Source organism: Myotis lucifugus, unplaced genomic scaffold (assembly GCF_000147115.1).
Source record: "Myotis lucifugus unplaced genomic scaffold, Myoluc2.0 scaffold_72, whole genome shotgun sequence".
Classification (NCBI taxonomy): Eukaryota; Metazoa; Chordata; class Mammalia; order Chiroptera; family Vespertilionidae; genus Myotis; species Myotis lucifugus.
The window spans coordinates 4,198,354-4,215,342 of record NW_005871120.1 but is presented as its reverse complement, the minus strand read 5'-3'; the positions used below and the strand labels follow the sequence as shown (position 1 = coordinate 4,215,342).

The following is a 16,989-nucleotide window of genomic DNA, read 5'->3' as shown; positions in this document are numbered from 1 at the left end:
ATGTAATTTTCCCAGGGAGAAGAATTAGTGGAGCCTGGATTTGAACCAAGGCAGCTTACTCCAGAGCCCAAGCTCTGTTTTTAAGCACTTAGCTGTACTGCATCTGGGGAAGGCAGTCTCTGCTTCTACTACTACTACTACTACTACTATTACTACTACTGACAATACCCAGTTATATATTATCTCATATAATTTCACTAACTAAAAAATTTTTTAAATGAAACAAATTCATGGATAATTATCATGTGAAGTTAGGTGCACCCTGAATCACATATTCTAAAGGACAACTATGATCAACTTCCATTAAAGTCACAGTAATGAGCTAGTACAAGACTGCTTAATATTTCTATCAAAAACCTGTGCCTACAGGAGCTATATAAATCTCACAGCACACTGTAGTAATTCAAAGCTTTCAGTTTTTTCATTCTATAGACAAACCCATTTATTTCCATTGTGACCTTTTTAAAAGTCCAAATTAAGATTTACTTAATATAACATTCCCTTGTTTTCTTTGCATTCATTTAAGGATCAGATAAGATGATATTACATGAAAAAGAGAAAAGCATTAGACAAATGTACAGTATTATTTATCTTTGTTATTAAATATAAAAATGTCCAATTATCATTCCAAAATAGAGAAAGTAGATGAGTCATGCATTCTTTTAATGACTGATGTGGCTCTAATAATTCTTTACTGACTATATTCTGGCTAATCCATTCTGTCAGCATACAGGTTTACAGAGCATGGTCTATGACCAGCACAACTAGGGTCACCAGGTAGCTGGCAAGAAATACAAATTCTCGGGCCATAGCCCAAATCCACTGAATCAACAACTCTGAGGAGGGGCCCAGAATTCTGAGTTAACAAGCCTGCAGTGATTCTTCTGGACACTCAAATCTGAGAACTACTGCTTTAACCTATCTGACCAAAGTGTTAGTTGACTGGGTCCAGAGAGTCTGGATCTAAATCAAAACCTTAAAATACACACACATTTACCCGTTAGGGAGAGCTCCAAGCAAAAACAAGCTCTTTGTTTTCTGACCACTTTCTAAAACAGAAAGTTTCAAAAACCTTATCACAAAATGAGCACTAATCTAACCCCCTGTAAAGAAGACTTACCGTACAAACTATTTTGGTACCTTGTCATATTTTTATTTGTAAGAAAGGACTAAAAGCATTTCTAAGGCTGCAAAAGCACATTTTTATCAACCTTAGAAAGATTCTGAACTCTTTGGCCAGATATCACACATCATCTTCAATTTACCAGCTTTTGGCTTCCCTCTTCCACCCTCTCTGTAAGGAGTAACACTTCTCAACACCTGTACCCAGGAGAATAATGTGATTGTTTGTATGGCTAGTAAATCCCACTTAAATGTATCTTTTTTGCTTTTCTTCTACCCAGCTGGTGGAGCTCAGCGACTGAGTGTCGACCTATGAATCAGGAGATCACAATTCAATTCCCGGTCAGGACACATGCCCGGGTTGCAGGTTTGGTCTCCAGTGTGAGGTATGCAGGAGGCAGCCGATCAGTGATTCTCTCTCATTATCGATGTTTCTATCTCTCTCTCCCTCTCCCTTCCTCTCTGAAATTAATTTTAAAAATAAAATAAAAATAACAAATATATATGTGTGGGTTATTTTCAATAGAATATGTTACCACAAAGTATATAACATATCAGATTTTGCTACTGCTGAAATAGAGAAATAATTTTGTTTTCTATTTTAAGAGTCACACAAAATTAGGAATGAGCAAGAGGAAATAATCAAATATCCAGAAAGTCTGAAAGAGACCCTTAGCCAAACTGTGAGAGAGCCAATCCTGGTTGTGCCACCTACTGGCTGTGTGATCATGGGAAGGTTATTTAACTTTCCTCCATTCTGTGTGCTTCCATTTCTTACCCTGCAACATAGGAATAGTAGTACATAGTAACCACTTTATATTTTTAATGAGTAAAAGAGTTAAATATTTTCAGCTTTTCTCTAAAAGTAAATTTAGACTTTTTAAAAAGAAAAATATATTGACCCAAAAGACATAAAGTTCAAAAGGTCAATATTTACAGAAAATAGCAAGAGTATTGTCAAAGATCTTAAGTTACTTCCTAGGAAAAAAAGCTTCAAGCCCATGTAGTTGTACAGGTGAAGTCTCTCAATTCTTCAAGGAAAAGATCATTGAAATGCAAAAACATTCCAGAGCACAGATGTGACAGGCTTCCAAACTCTTTTTGATCAAGTTAACATAACACTGATAGCAAAACCAGACAACACACAAAAAAAGCACTATGGATCAACCTCATTATTGGTTATTGAGAAGCAAAGCTTCTAAATGAAAGACTAGCAAATAAAATTCAGCACTACACTAAACTTTCAATTTCACAAGCACAGAGATGATTCAATTTGATGCTAGGAAACCTATTGAGATAATCTATCACATAAATAAAACATAGGAGAAAAATCACAGGGTAATCACCACAGATATCAACAAAAGGGAATTTGATAAAACTCATCTTATAAATGAATAGATTATTCCCCAGTTTTAAATGACTGCAAACCAAACCTCATATTGTCTATAATAATAAAAGCGTAATATGCAAATTAGACTGGAAAGCTGAACGACCTTCCAGATGTCCTTCCGGACGACCTTCCAGATGAAGCTGCAGTGGTGGGGGCCAAGGCAGAGGGCAGAGGTGGTTAGGGGAGATCAGGCAGGCAGGCGAGCAGTTAGGGGCGATTAGGCAGGCAGGCAGGCAGGCAAGCCAGTGGTTAGGGGAGATCAAGCAGGCAGGCGAGCAGTTAGAGGCGATCAGGCAGGCAGGCAGAGTGTTGCTTTATGGGCACCAGGTCCGCGGTGCCATTTCTGTGCTCATCATGGCAGCTCCTGTGTTGAGCGTCTCCCACCTGGTGGTCAGTGTGCGTCATAGTGACCGGTCGGACGGTCGGACACTTAGCATAATAGCCTTTTATATGTATACAGATAGTAAGTTAGGTGATGAAATAGAAAAATTCATTCCCAATAGCAATAATAAATTCATTACTACATCTAGGAATAATCTTAATAAAAAAGGTGTATTGCCTATATAAAGAAAACTATACTATACTTCTCAGCAACTTAAGACTCCATGAAAAGACAACTTGCATGTATACAATAAGATAACTCAGGAAGCCACAAAATTGCTAAAATGTCAAATTTTACTGTAAGTTCAATACACTCCTATGAATTTTATTTGTTTGTTTTAAAGGATTTGAAAAACAGTCCTAAAGTTTATCTGAAACAGTAAGTTCTCAGCCGTGGCTGCCATGAGAAACCAATCATGAAGAATTACAAACTATATTAATGTTCATGCCATAACCCAGAGATTCTAACTTAATTGGTTTGCAGTGGATTCAGCCATCAATTTTTTTTTTTTTAATCCTCACACGAGGATATTTTTCCATTGATTTTTAGGGAGAGTAGAAGGGAGGAGAAGAGAAACATCAATGTGAGAGAGACACATCGAATGATTGCCTCCCGCATGTGCCAGGGCCAGGGATTAAGCCTGGAACCAAGGTCTGTGCTATTGACCAGAATCGAAACTGGACCCTTCAGTCTGCAGGTCGATGCTCTATCCACTGGACCTAACTGGTTAGGGCTCAGGCATCACAATTTTTAAAAAAATATATTTTTAGTGATTGAGGAAGAGAGAGATAGAAACATAAATGAGAGAGAACCATTGATCGGGCTGCCTCCTATATGGCCCACACTGGGGATCGAGCCCGCAACCTGGGCATGTGTCCTAAACGAGAATTGAACCATGACCTCCAGGTTCATAGGTCGACGCTCAACCACTGAGCTATGCCGGCCAGGCTCAGGCATTACATTTTGATGTGCAAGTAATTCTGATGTGTAGACAGGGTTAAGACCCATACATCTGGAAGAGTATTTTAGAGGAATGGTAAAGAAAATACTGAATATTTGAAAAAGAATGAAAGGCAACTAGCTCCATTATATATTAAACTCATTATACAGGTAGGATAATAACCTTCTAGCACAGAATAAGCAAAGAGCAATGAAACAAAAAGTCCAAAATTAGGCCCAAACCTTCCATATGTGAAAACTAAATAAAATATACCAAAAATAGTGTGTCATATTAGTGGGAAAAAAGCTGGATTAGCAATACCTAAATAAACGGTACTGGGATAACTAACAATTGGAAAAAAATTATACAGCTAGATCTTTATAACTCACTGAAACCAAAATAAATTCTGAGTTAAAGATCCAAGGTATAAGGGGAAAAATACACAAAAATAGTTCATAATTTTTAAACATGACATAAAACTTAGAAGCCATAAAGGAAAAAAATAGATAAGCCTATTTCTATAAAAACAAAAAACAGCTATAGTCAAACCTCGGTTCTCGAACGTCTCCCATCTGGAACAATTCAGTTCTCCATCAAGTTCACAGAAAAAATGGCTCAGCAGTCTACCAAAACTTGTTTTTGACCTGACAACCCTTTCATGCTGATACCTCAACATGACAAAAAGCATCACTCAGGCAACAAAAAAGGATAGAATGCTTTTGTTGTTGGCTAAATCAATGATTAGCACAATTTTAAAACATAAAGAGGCCATCAAGTGTGCTAATGTGGCTAAGGGTGTGAAAGAAACAATAATCACAGGCAACTGAAGAGGTAGAAAAACTGTTGTTGATTGGATAAACAAAAAGCAGTTAGATGGCGACAGATTTCAGAGGCAGTGATGTGAAAAAGCATCCATGCGGCATACTGGCCTCCTGAAAGACACCTCTGAAAGGAGCGCTAATAGTGATTCATTTAAGGCTAGTAATGGGGTGATTCGATATAAATTTAAGAAGTATTTGTTTATAGATTAAATACTACTGTTTATCATTTGGGGGGCTGGAACAGGTTAATTCAATTTACATTATTTGTAATGGAAAAAAATGATTCAACTTTCAAACAAATTACTTCTTGAACAGCCTTCTACAATGAATTAAGTTTGAGAACCAAGGTTTCACTGTATTTGGTAAAAAGCACATCTATCATAAGAACTATCCCATTGTAAAGCTGTGTGGCCAATATTCCTAGCAAAACAGACTTGAGCAAATAAAAAAAGGAGGGAGAGGAGAAACCAAGATGGCGGCATAGGTAAACACCGGAAATTGCTGCCTCCCACAACAAATTCAAAAATACAACTAAAAGACAAAACGGACATCATCCAGAACCACAGGAAGGCTGGCTGAATGGAAATTCTACAACTAGGAGGAAAGAGAAAAGCACACTGAGACTCAGAGGAGGTGCGGTGTGGAAGTAAAGAGCAGAGGTACGGAGGCACACGCCGAAAGGGCTGGCAGCTGAGGACGAGGCGCACGTGGAGAGGGCTGGAAACTGAGGACTCGGTTGACCTTTTCAATCGGGAGGGAGTTTCAAGCTCCCGACTGCTCTCAACTCCAGTTCCGGGTGAGTCTCTGGGGACCCAGACTCATACGGGAAGAAACTGGATTGTCTGGCATCAGGCAGAACTGGAAGACGGCTTTCTCTCAGAGGTGCTTGCAGCGATTACCGGGACACTGCGACTCGGGGCCTCTTAGGGTAAGACTGGGAAGCAGCCATAGCTGCTTGCTCCGCCCTGTTGATCCCCTGAGACCCCGCCCCACCCAAGCTTTGTGCAGAGGCATTTGCATATGAAAGGCCTGGCCCTTTGCAAGCTGAAAATTACCTAACAAATTGCAGCTGGATTAGAGAGACCCAGAACTTCCAAAAGAAGGTCCAAGGCCCCACAGCAGCTTGCACTGCTTCACAGCTGGGCCTCATCTGGGCACCTCCAAACCCCAAACAAAGAAGAGGAACTCTCCATAGCTCCTGCTGGGTAGCCTCAGGCAGAGGCTACATTAGCACTTTCTTAGATATCCAAGAGCCAGTGTACCCAGTGGTGAGAGTGGGACCATCCAGATTACAACTCCTCAGATCCATAAGGGACACACTTCAGGGGGCAGACTCAGTGAGCACCAAAGCCCCACTGAAGCAAGTCTTGCCCCAGAAGGGTGTCTCCAGCTCAGAAGTTCTCCCACTGCAGACACAGCTGATTCTCACAGCCAATTGGCCTGGAGGTCTATTCCTCCCAGTGATACCTACAACAATCAAGGCTTAACTACAACAAGACTGAGCACAAGGGGGTGCACCAAGAGTGTCCACCTCAGGTAATTGGGGAGGCTGAGCCACTAGGCCCTATAGGACACCTAGCACACAAAGCCACTCTACCAACACAGGGAAGCATAAAAAATGCGGAGACAAAGAAACAGGTCACAAATGACAGAAATGGAGGAAAGCAAACTACTGGATATAGAGTTCAAAAACCACACTTTTAAGGTTTTTCAAGAATTTTCTAGAAACCGCCGATAAATTTAGTGAGACCCTCAAGAAATCTAGTGAGACCCTCGAGGTTATGATAAAGGACCAACTAGAAATTAAGCATACACTGACTGAAATAAAGGATATTATGCAGAGTTCCAACAGCAGACTAGAGGATGGCAAGAATCAAGTCAAAGATTTGAAATACGAAGAAGCAAAAAACACCCAACCAGAAAAGCAAAATGAAAAAAGAATCCAAAAATACGAAGATAGCGTAAGGAGCCTCTGGGACAACTTCAAGCGCACCAACATCCGAATTATAGGGGTGTCAGAAGAAGAGAGAGAGCAAGATATTGAAAACCTATTTGAAGAAATAATGACAGAAAACTTCCCCTACCTGGTGAAAGAAATAGACTTACAAGTCCAAGAAGCACAGAGAACCCCAAACAAAAGGAATCCAAAGAGGACCACACCAAGACACATCATAATTAAAATGCCAAGAGCCAAAGACAAAGAGAGATCTTAAAAGCAGCAAGAGAAAGACAATCAGTTACCTACAAGGGAGTACCCATACGACTATCAGCTGATTTCTCAACAGAAACTTTGCAGGTCAGAAGGGAGTGGCAAGAAATATTCAGAGTGATGAATGCCAAGAACCTACAACCAAGATTACTTTACCCAGCAAAGCTATCATTCAGAATTGAAGGTCAGATAAAGAGCTTCACAGATAAGAAAAAGCTAAAGGAGTTCATCACCACCAAACCAGTATTATATGAAATGCTGAAAGGTATCCTTTAAGAAGAGGAAGAAGGAGAAGAAGGTAAATGACAGTCCCTGCCCTTTCTTCACCATTGGCCTCTTTGGGATACCTATAGGTAATAGAGAGGACTACCCTCACAACACTAATGTAACTTACTTTCCACATAGTGAACACTTCCAAAGTATTGTTTGAAAGAAAGGTCACTCTGTACAAAGGAAAGAATCCCAAAACAGAATGAAAAACCTGGGTAAACAGAGGGACATTAAGTGACAAAATTGAAATCACAAAGCCCAGACTGCAGGAAACTCCCCAGAACAAGCAAAACCACCAAATTCTTCAACAAATAAAATGTAAGGCTCTTAGAGATTAATAGATTCTTAACAGTCCTATCAATTGACTGAAATATGGGTTATTCAAATTTTGAAAAGTAATCTGGAAAAAAAAATTATGACAAAGGAGACCACTGGAAATTTGAATATTTAGTGGACATTTGACATCTCAAAGAAACTATTCATGCATTTACAAGTGAGAATGGCACTTATGTTTGGGTATGCCAAGTCTAACTTTTAGGAATACATATTATCAATGGCTAAGTATGGTCAGAGGCCCAAAACTGTTTTCATGAAATACTAAGACATTTTTTGTTTTTTTCACCTTCATTCTCTCATAAGAACAGAGTTGTTTTCCAGAGGCTCTGTGACATGTGATGTCACCGTGCTTGATGGCTAATGGAATATATAATTGTGTTTTAAAAGTCTGTTTTTAGTATCCAGTGTGGCAAATATTGACAGATATAATCCACATTTTAAAGAAATTTCCTTAGGGCCCTCAATAATTTTTAAGATTATTCAGGAATCCAAGACCAAAAAGAATGAGAAGTCCTGCACTATGCTACTATGACTACTTTTGTATATGATTTAAATTCTCCAAAATAAAAAGCTTTTTTTAACTGGGTAGTATGGATTGGAATGATGAGTGGATTAAGAAGGAACAAACATCAATCTATCCAAGAATCCCAAACCCATCAGAAATCCCTTCTCAGCCCAACTCTAAAAGGCATGTGCATACACATACCCCTCTTCAAATGCCAGGAATAACTAAAGTTTAAGTTCACATTGTCTTTTGCTAATTTTCAAAAGAGATAACTGCAATTTCGATGTTGGGAATTACTTCACCTTTGTTTCTTAAGTTTAAAAAAAAAAATTCTGCTCCTTACCTAAGATAGTCACAGGACTTCATATCCGTCACCTAATGCTCACAATCAACCTTGTGGGGAAATTGCATTCTATTCTAATTTCTCCCTTTTCTTTATATGGGATTAATCAAATCCAAAGAACAGCCCAAACCATTTTTCTATTTTGGAATTTGCTGTACCAAATATTGCTTGAAGTAGATGCCCTGGTGGCTGTAGTTCAGAAGCCTTTGTCTCAGAGCTCCTATGGGTATTTGTTCCTTCACTGGGATTTAGCTGGCATTCTTCTTCCCTTGTGAACTTCAATCTTTTCCAGTTCTCTCATATCTATCTGGGCATTTGCCTTCCCTATTATCCAAGTTTGGTTCCTACTCTACACACCAGTTGCAAGGCTGGCAGCTACAAACCCCAGCCTAGGCCTTTCCTTACAGCAGAGCTCTCAACCTTGCCCAGGCCTCGAAACAACATAGAAGCTTCTTAAAGCCTGGAGTGTTGGGCCCACCCTCTGTTTCTGAGTCAGCAGCTACATACTTCTAACTAGCTCCCAGGTGATATTGATGGGGAGCCCACTTTGAGAACTAGAACTTTGAATTTCCTCTGGTACCCAAGAGACAGCACTGCCCTCCTGGCTCTGGTACCTCTTCCCTGTTAACCATGGCAAGTAGCTGACCAGCTTGGAACACAACTTTTTTGTTGGTACAATAGACACAGTGACAATAGACACTTTATCAGGTGGTTGTAAAAAGGAAAGGGTAAACAGAGTAAAAACTCGGCTAGCTGGGTAAAACAGCCTTTATCAGATTCACTGATACAAACGGATTCTCAGCAGAAGTTGCCTCTTTCAACCATGTGGTCCTATTTCCACACATTTTCTTCAGAGGTTGAAAACTGGCAATCAGTTCGAACACATTTCCTATGTTTTCAAATGCCTGATGTGCATGCTATTCAACTTTTTATTCCTTTAAGAATTCCCCTTTTAAAAACATGGAGCAGAGATCTTTATCCTGGAAAGACTCCAGATACCAAATCTGTTTCTTCCAAGTAGGAGGGGCCAGAAGAAAGCCTGAAGGAGACTTTCCACATGGCCCCATTTTACCATGTTACTTGGAGGGAGCAGACACCAATTACTAGGAAGCATTCAAAGCACTGATGCTCACTTACCTTGGTCATGCCTCCTGCCTGTGCTGTGTTCAGTCCCGCGTGACTGGGAATTTGTGGCGAAACCTGTGTTAACGTCTCAGCCAGAACGCTGCTTGTGGGCCCCTGCATGGTTGGAGCAGGGTACGGTATTCCAGCTCCCCTTCCTCTGCCAGCAGTCCCCAGAGATCCATTCATGACTTGCGCCTGCCCCTGCTGGGCCTGGTTCAATAAACTATGGCCAGAGTTACTATTGAGGAGGCCTGGGTGGGTCTGGTTAAAGTTAGCATTCATGCAGATCCCAGGTCCTGTCTGCGCTGTGGCAGGGCTGCTGGTTACCAGTCCCACTTGTTTTTGTGCTTGCGGATTCAGTGGTTGGGAAGCAGGGGGAGTGGGCCCAGAGGTGCTGGCTGCCTGCTTGGGCAGGCTGGGGGCTGAAGAATCTCCCTGGTTCAGAGGGCTCTTGCCCATAGTACCCAGATTGGCCATGTTCGCATTGTTCGGCTGCCCTTGAGCCTGGCCACCAAGGCCTTGCTGCACAGGGCTGCTGGCGCTCACATTTCCTATTCCTGGGTTGATACTAGAGCCGCTGCCTCCGCGCAGAAGCTCCGACAGTTGTTTATGTTTGGAAGCAGCATCTGGAACAAGGTTCCCACTGTTTAAAAGGCCTAATTCTCCATTGGGGATCAGCTCATCAGGAAGATCATTTTCCAAGTCAAACAATGGTCCAAAATCTAGAAATTAAACAGAAATGAAAGTGAGAAACTAAGTAACCATAATAGCTCTCCAACTGTCATATGCTACTATGAGCTTAACCTAAAGAGGCATATGTAACACACAACACCAGCATGTCTTAAGAGTAATGTCAAAATGATTTGAAAGTTAATTTGGAAAAATAAAACATGAAAATTTTTTTCAAATTCTGAAAAAGAAAAAGTTAAACAGAGATGAGAAGAGAGTTAGCCCTATTAGATTTGATCATATTTTCAAACAAAATTAAATCATGTGTTATGGGGACAAACACATAAACAAATTAGAGGAAAACAATGGAGAGTTCAAAGAAAACTGAATTATAAGGTAAAAATGCTTTTAAGACTGTATTGTGTAAAAAGCAGTTGGGCATTTGATTAGATAAACAGCAATTTGGGAAAATTAAAGTAAAGCCTAACCTAAATATGTAAAGTAATTACATATTTAAAAGGTAAGTTATATATTTTAAAAAACTAGCCTTAACAGAACACGAGATTCCTCAAAATGTTGAAGCTATAGAAAATAATAAATACATACAGAGAAACCAAAAATAATTTAAGAAAATAAAACAGGAGCTTAATATTTGTATCATATGAAAGGGGTTAATGTCAATCATACATTAATATGAGAGGCACCCTGACTCCCAAATGCACAAAGGACAAAAGCAGGTATCACAAAGAAAGATTTAAACAGTAAAAAAAAAAAATAGATCAACCTTCCTGGTAATTGAACATAAGAAGTGAAAGCAACTCCTTTTTTCTGGCCCTTTCTCAAAGTAACATTTCTCTTTTTTTTTTTTTTAATATATTTTATTGATTTTTTACAGAGAGGAAGGGAGAGGGATAGAGAGTTAGAAACATCAATGAGAGAAAAACATTGATCAGCTGCCTCCTGCACACTCCCTACTGGGTATGTGCCCACAACCAAGGTACATGCCCTTGACCAGAATCGAACCTGGGACCCTGGAGTCCACAGGCCGGCGCTCTATCCATTGAGCCAAACCGGTTAGGGCGACCATGCATTCTTCAACCCACAACCTGGCTATGCATGCATGTGCAAGGACAAGATATGTAGAAATATGTTCATCATAGTATTAACATCAAAAAAGGGGTAATAATATCCAGAGGTAGTTTAACCTGATGGCTATAGACCCAGACTGCCTGCATCTGAACTCCAGCTCTGCTGCTAGCTCCCCGCTAATTAACTGTGTGACCTCACGTAAGTTACTTAGACTTTCTGAGCCTCAGCTTTCTTACCTGGAAACTGGGGTAACAAATGGCCATCATACCCCAATAGAAATGTTGTGAGGACTAAATGAATAAGTGTGTAAGTGCTCAGTAAGTATTAGCCTTTATTATTACTATTGTCCAAAAGTAAGTTTAATAAATTGCTATAAAATATGATAAAACATTATACATTAGAATAATGAAGACTATAAAAATGTAGAAAAATGTTTATATGGTGTATAAAAACATACCAATGGAAATTGTATGCAAAATGACACCTAGAGTAAGATTAGAACTAAAGTATGTGCATATGGGCAGTGGCTGGAGAGTAATATGCCAGAAATAAAGAGTTGTCCTGATAAAGTGGTCAAGGGGATGCGTGCATGTGGCTTTTTTTTTTTTTTTTTTAACTTAGCAGCCACTCCTCTTTCCACCATTCACTTATAGAAATTTTTTTTTTCTCAATGGTGACAGACCCTGGAGGCTGCTTACACAACAACCTCTTTTGGCTAGCTCCTCAGAGGTTCTTCTCAGGAAGGGTAACACCTTTTAGCCACAGGAGGGAGAGCCACTGGAGAAGCCAAAAGCCACAATCATCTTCTCCTTGCAGGTGACACAATCCTGGCTAAGGGAATTAAAGGCAAGTTGGCCAAGGCAATTCTGGAAAAGGCTTTCCTTTCTAATAATAAGGGATGCTCAGAAAGAGATTCCCCTTTCACTAGATTTCATTACGGAACTGTGGCAACTCTCTTCAACCAGGAGCAGAGACGTCATTCACACACCAAGGATGGCTGCAGCAAAAAAAATGCAAACACCTGGGTTCATAAAGCCATCTCTGAGCTGAATTATCTAACCCTGGAACTTCCCTATCTTCATGCCCTCCCTCCCCCAGCATCCAGAATCTTTTTAATAACAAGGTAGAATCTGGGGTTCATTTTCTGTACCCATGGCTAGCCCGTCAGCCTCTTGCGTGTTCAAACTTCCGGCCCTTGCATTGTACGTAGGGTTTGGTGTGGCTGTGAGGGATTCCTGGGGCCTTGCCAAAATGCCTGTACACTCTGAGGCCCTTGCAAGAACCAGAAGGAAGACAAGACCACATCCCTTGGGAGGAGTCCAGGGCCAGCTGGTCAAAGGTGAGGATCTTGCCCCCAGCCTTGAGGATGTGGCTCTAGGAGCAGCTGCTCACTCGAAGTGCATACACCTCCAGTCTGGACACCTCCTGAACACACACGTCATAGGTTTTAGCCCCTACATCCACTGTGGTTTTGCCCTCCTGGCCAGGAAGCTTCATATTCCAGACCATCTGGGAAAGGGACAGAGGAGTCCGGTTGGTACAACTCATAAACAACCTCTTCAGCACCACTTGAAGGTGGAGTTGGTTTGAAACTGGCCAGAAACCTGTACAGCTTGACCAACAGCCTTAGGTAGATGTCCTGGCTCTTGGGTTCCTCGCACTGAACCTTTTGGTCTTTGTTGTGGCAGATGTTGACTCCCATGATGGCGCCTTCTGCCCCACCAGGTCAGGAAAGAGCCACACTTCTTGTTACGTGAGAAAATACATTTCCTATCATTTAAGTCGTTCTAGCTAGAGTTTAATATTACCTCGCAGCTGAAGGCATCTTGATTATCTCCATCATGTCTATGGACGTAACTCAAACTCCTTCGTAAGATGTACAAACTCCTTCGTAAGATGTACAAGATGAACATGGCCCCTGCCCATGTCTCAGCCCTTTCAGCCATAAAACAATGAGCTCTCACATGCATGAGCAATCTTTCTTCTAAATGCGCTCCTCACTAGAAAACCTCACCCCCAAACCCTCACTAGGATTAGTCTAAGTGACTATGAAGACTTTTTTTAGGCTACCCCTGCAAAACTGACCAGGTGTCTCTTTTCAGGCTCTACAGTTCTCTGTACATACATGCCTAGTAAACCATCTCTACACCACACATGTATTTCTTCCTGCCTGGCTGTAAGGAATTAGACCTGGGTAATGTGTACACACACACACATACACTGTTTTTGCAGAACCCATGAGAGTAAGCTGCAGACAGTATGATCCTTTCCTCCTAAGTACTTGATTCTGCATCTCCTAAGAACACCCTTTTACATAAACATAGTACATTTATCAACTTCAGGAAATTTAACATTGATACAGTACTTAATGTATTGACCGCCCTTACTCAGATTTGGCCAGTTATCCCAATAATGCCCTTCATCACATTTACTTTCCTAATCCAAGACCCAATTCAGGATCCCAGTGCACTTAGTTATCATGTCTTTTTCTTCTCTTTTCACATAGAAAGGTTTCTCAGACTTTGTCTTTCATAGCTGACATTTTTAAAGAGTACAAGCCAGCTATTTTATAGAATGTCCCTCAATTTGGGGTTGATTCCTCATGGTTACAGGACAACAGGAGTTGATCCTGGAGACAGCAGACAGCTCTGAGAAAGAACCACTGACTAGGCCTTGCTGCTGGTCATTACCCTGCTTCTGTGTCTCAATATGATTTTGTGGCTTCCATTTCATAGCTTTTATGCTATTATGTTGTCCTGAATCTGGAGATTCACAAGTGTCTCCAGATACATAACATTTTTGTTTATTGCCTTCCAGGTTTTGCCCACATGCACACACATTTTTACTTAGTACTCTTCAAAAAAAAATTTTTTTAATGCAATGCTCCATCTAAGAACATGAAAATGAAACTTCATCTGAACCAGAAAGCAGGAGCCATTATAACAAAGATTGGGTTTTCTTCCTATTTTCAAGGAGGAGATGAACAGCTGGTGCCTAAAGTTCCCCTGACTGGCTCTTCCAAGTACCCTGAAGCAGTGTTCCTAGGAAAGAGTGTCCAGGCCAGGGCAGCAGCAGGTACACCCAAAAGAAGAGTTAGTAAACATGGCAGTGTCAGCATCAGGCACCCTAGTCCAGCGTAGAAATCGGAAAAAGAACATTTGGAATTAGAACAGATGAGTTTAAATCCTGGCCGAATCAATTACCCCCAGGTCCTTCGACAAATTACTTAATCTCAAGTCTTAATTCCCTCATCTGTAAAACAGGGACAACAGTATCCCAGGGTTACACGATGAATGCTGGACTGAACACTTTGTGTCAGATACAGGTTAGCTTATTCTATCTTGCACAAAAACTTTAAAATGTCTTACCTTTAAAAATTCACTCTTCAACCTTCTCACTCTCAAATTTACATTTGTGTGTGTGTGTGTGTGGTTTATTCCAATTCTAGTCCAAATGTACATACAACTTTTGCAGTTGTAGCAGGGCTCATGTTTTAGTTTAGTTTTGTTTTTTTATTGGCCTGCCACATTTTGTCTACCTTGACTTCTTTTTCTCACTCTGTTTCAATACAGACACATCTCACAACTGTTTGGGTACAGGAAGATTGACTAATTCTACTTATGTCCTCACCTACCAGTCCAAGCATATATGAACATGTATACAACCAAATATATAAGGTGTGGCTTTTAGAAAGACAAGACAGGTTGTGTAGGGTTTGTGGAAGGCATATCCATACCCATACCATTACCCTGCTTTTCACCATTATACTGTCACCATTTTTCCCTATTCTCTAGTTCAAAACACTGACAAAGGAGATTGAAGAAGGAAAGTCAGGATATTACAACATAACACAGCTATGCTTTCTACACACTAGTGTCCCAACACCCAGGTTGGGCAAAAGCAATCTGAATCATGGGAAATTCCTGTGATTCAAGATTGAGCACTACCATTTCCAATCCTAGGTAAATTCCTTTCTCCCTGCCAAGTCACCAGGGGGCCCAGGAGACCAGGAGAGAGCAAAGCTGAGGCTGAACAAGATTCGTGGGCACCCTGCTTTCTAGGGGTTGTTCACTCTTAGCAGGAGACTGTCATACAGCAAACAGCAAAAAAGTCGGTCATACTTTCATAGCTGGGGGCAAGAATTTTCTCTTTTGGGGCTTCCCAGCTGCCAACCCCAGAATTGGTTCCTTTCATTAAGCTGATTTGAGAGAAACCAAGCTATTAGCTTTCCAGTCTCACACTCACACAAGACTGGGGCAACCACAACAGCAGCTTAGGAAGGAGAAAGTCACAACCAAACTGGGCCTGCTTTGGGAAACAGGAGGTCTTCATCACACATGATCACAAGGTGTATTTCACTTCTAGGCTGGACCCAGAAACTTCGTTCCAGGTAACCATTACTTCTGAACACCGAAAGACAAATGGTATTCCACACATGTTCTAAATCCATTCTTATTCATCATCATCATAAATCAGTATTTCACCTTAAATAAGGAGTGAACGGCTGCTCTCAGGTACTCTGGAAAACAGCTTTTGAGAATCAATCTGTCCAAACAATAACATTTGATAATAGTTTTGTTTGAAAAAATTTTCAAATGTGTCAGCTAAACAAATCATCCACAAAACATATCTTTCTTCAGGTTTTTCTAACATCTCTTCTGTCATAACACCATGTATTTTTTTCTTTGAATTGCATTTGGAGCCCCAAGTTCTCTTTATTGATAGAACTGTTTTTTTCTGTCAAAGTATGTACAGACCAGTTTATCACACCTTCTATTAGCCAGAAGCATGAATTCTTCTGTACTCTATAGACATAGTGAGTGAGTCTTAAAATCATACGATCAACTTCCTGTTATAACTCATGAGGCTGTAAGCACCAAGAAAGCAGGGATCCTAACTACCCATTGCTTAGCCTAAAATGCCTGGCATATATTAGGCCCACAACAAACATCCATAAGCTGAATGAGTGAATGAATTACAGAGAAGAGTGCCAGAGTTACAAAGGATACACACTATCAACTTTAACAAGTTACTTGTCTAGTCAAACACATAAAGTGATAATGTTAATATTTATTACTACTTAAGACAGAAACAAAGAAAACAAATTTCAATAATGAATTATCTTGAAATGTTACATTGTTCTACTTTTTCCTTTATACCCGCTTTATCCTCTAAGGGACCAGGAAGGTCTATTTCACTCTTCAACTACACCTCAATATCAGTGAATCTCTATCCCATGGTTGATTAAATGGCATAATGTAGAATGAGAAATGGTAGTGTGAGAAATAAAACTATTCATGAGTTTAGATGCTGTTTTATGTTCATGTTTCTCTAGTTCCAAGCATGAAAACTCCCCTCCCAAGGACCTCTTATTTCTCTCTGCAGTCCTTATTCCCTGTGTGTGTTTGTTTTTTAAAAAGGTCTGCTTTCTTGAAATTTTTTTTTCATAATTTCTTTAGTCTTTCTTCAGCATTGCTTGTACTGACTACTCAAAATGCTTCTCTTAAATCTTTCAAAAACTAAGCACTTTTATTCATCCACCTAAAAAACTTTACAAAAAGAATTTTTAATTCCTAAGTCAAAACTAGATACAAAAAATTGATCCAACAAGGGCAATACATCCCGGAAAGGCTCACATCTAAAGATAAGGAACCCACTGAACGGTAGACACTTTCGCAGGGTTATTATTCTTAGATGACTCAAAAACCATTCTGGACCTTCACAGTGTATGTATTAATATGGTACCAGTCAGACACTGACAATACAGGAAGTATAGTCTGGGGTAGTG

General features: G+C 40.3%; 1 protein-coding gene and 1 pseudogene across 8 annotated transcripts in view; both read right to left on the bottom strand.

Annotated features, from left to right (window-relative positions):
• The window catches only part of CREBBP (CREB binding protein), a 152,566-nt gene that overhangs the window by 118,629 nt on the left and 16,948 nt on the right, over positions 1-16,989 (bottom strand). For all 8 annotated transcript variants that reach the window (XM_023755257.1, XM_014457303.2, XM_014457298.2 and 5 more), the window contains exon 2: positions 9,456-10,165. In XM_023755257.1, coding sequence (XP_023611025.1) covers positions 9,456-10,165 — 710 coding nt within the window. The remainder of the gene's footprint in view (positions 1-9,455; positions 10,166-16,989) is intronic.
• LOC102424090 lies at positions 11,076-13,974 on the bottom strand (annotated as a pseudogene).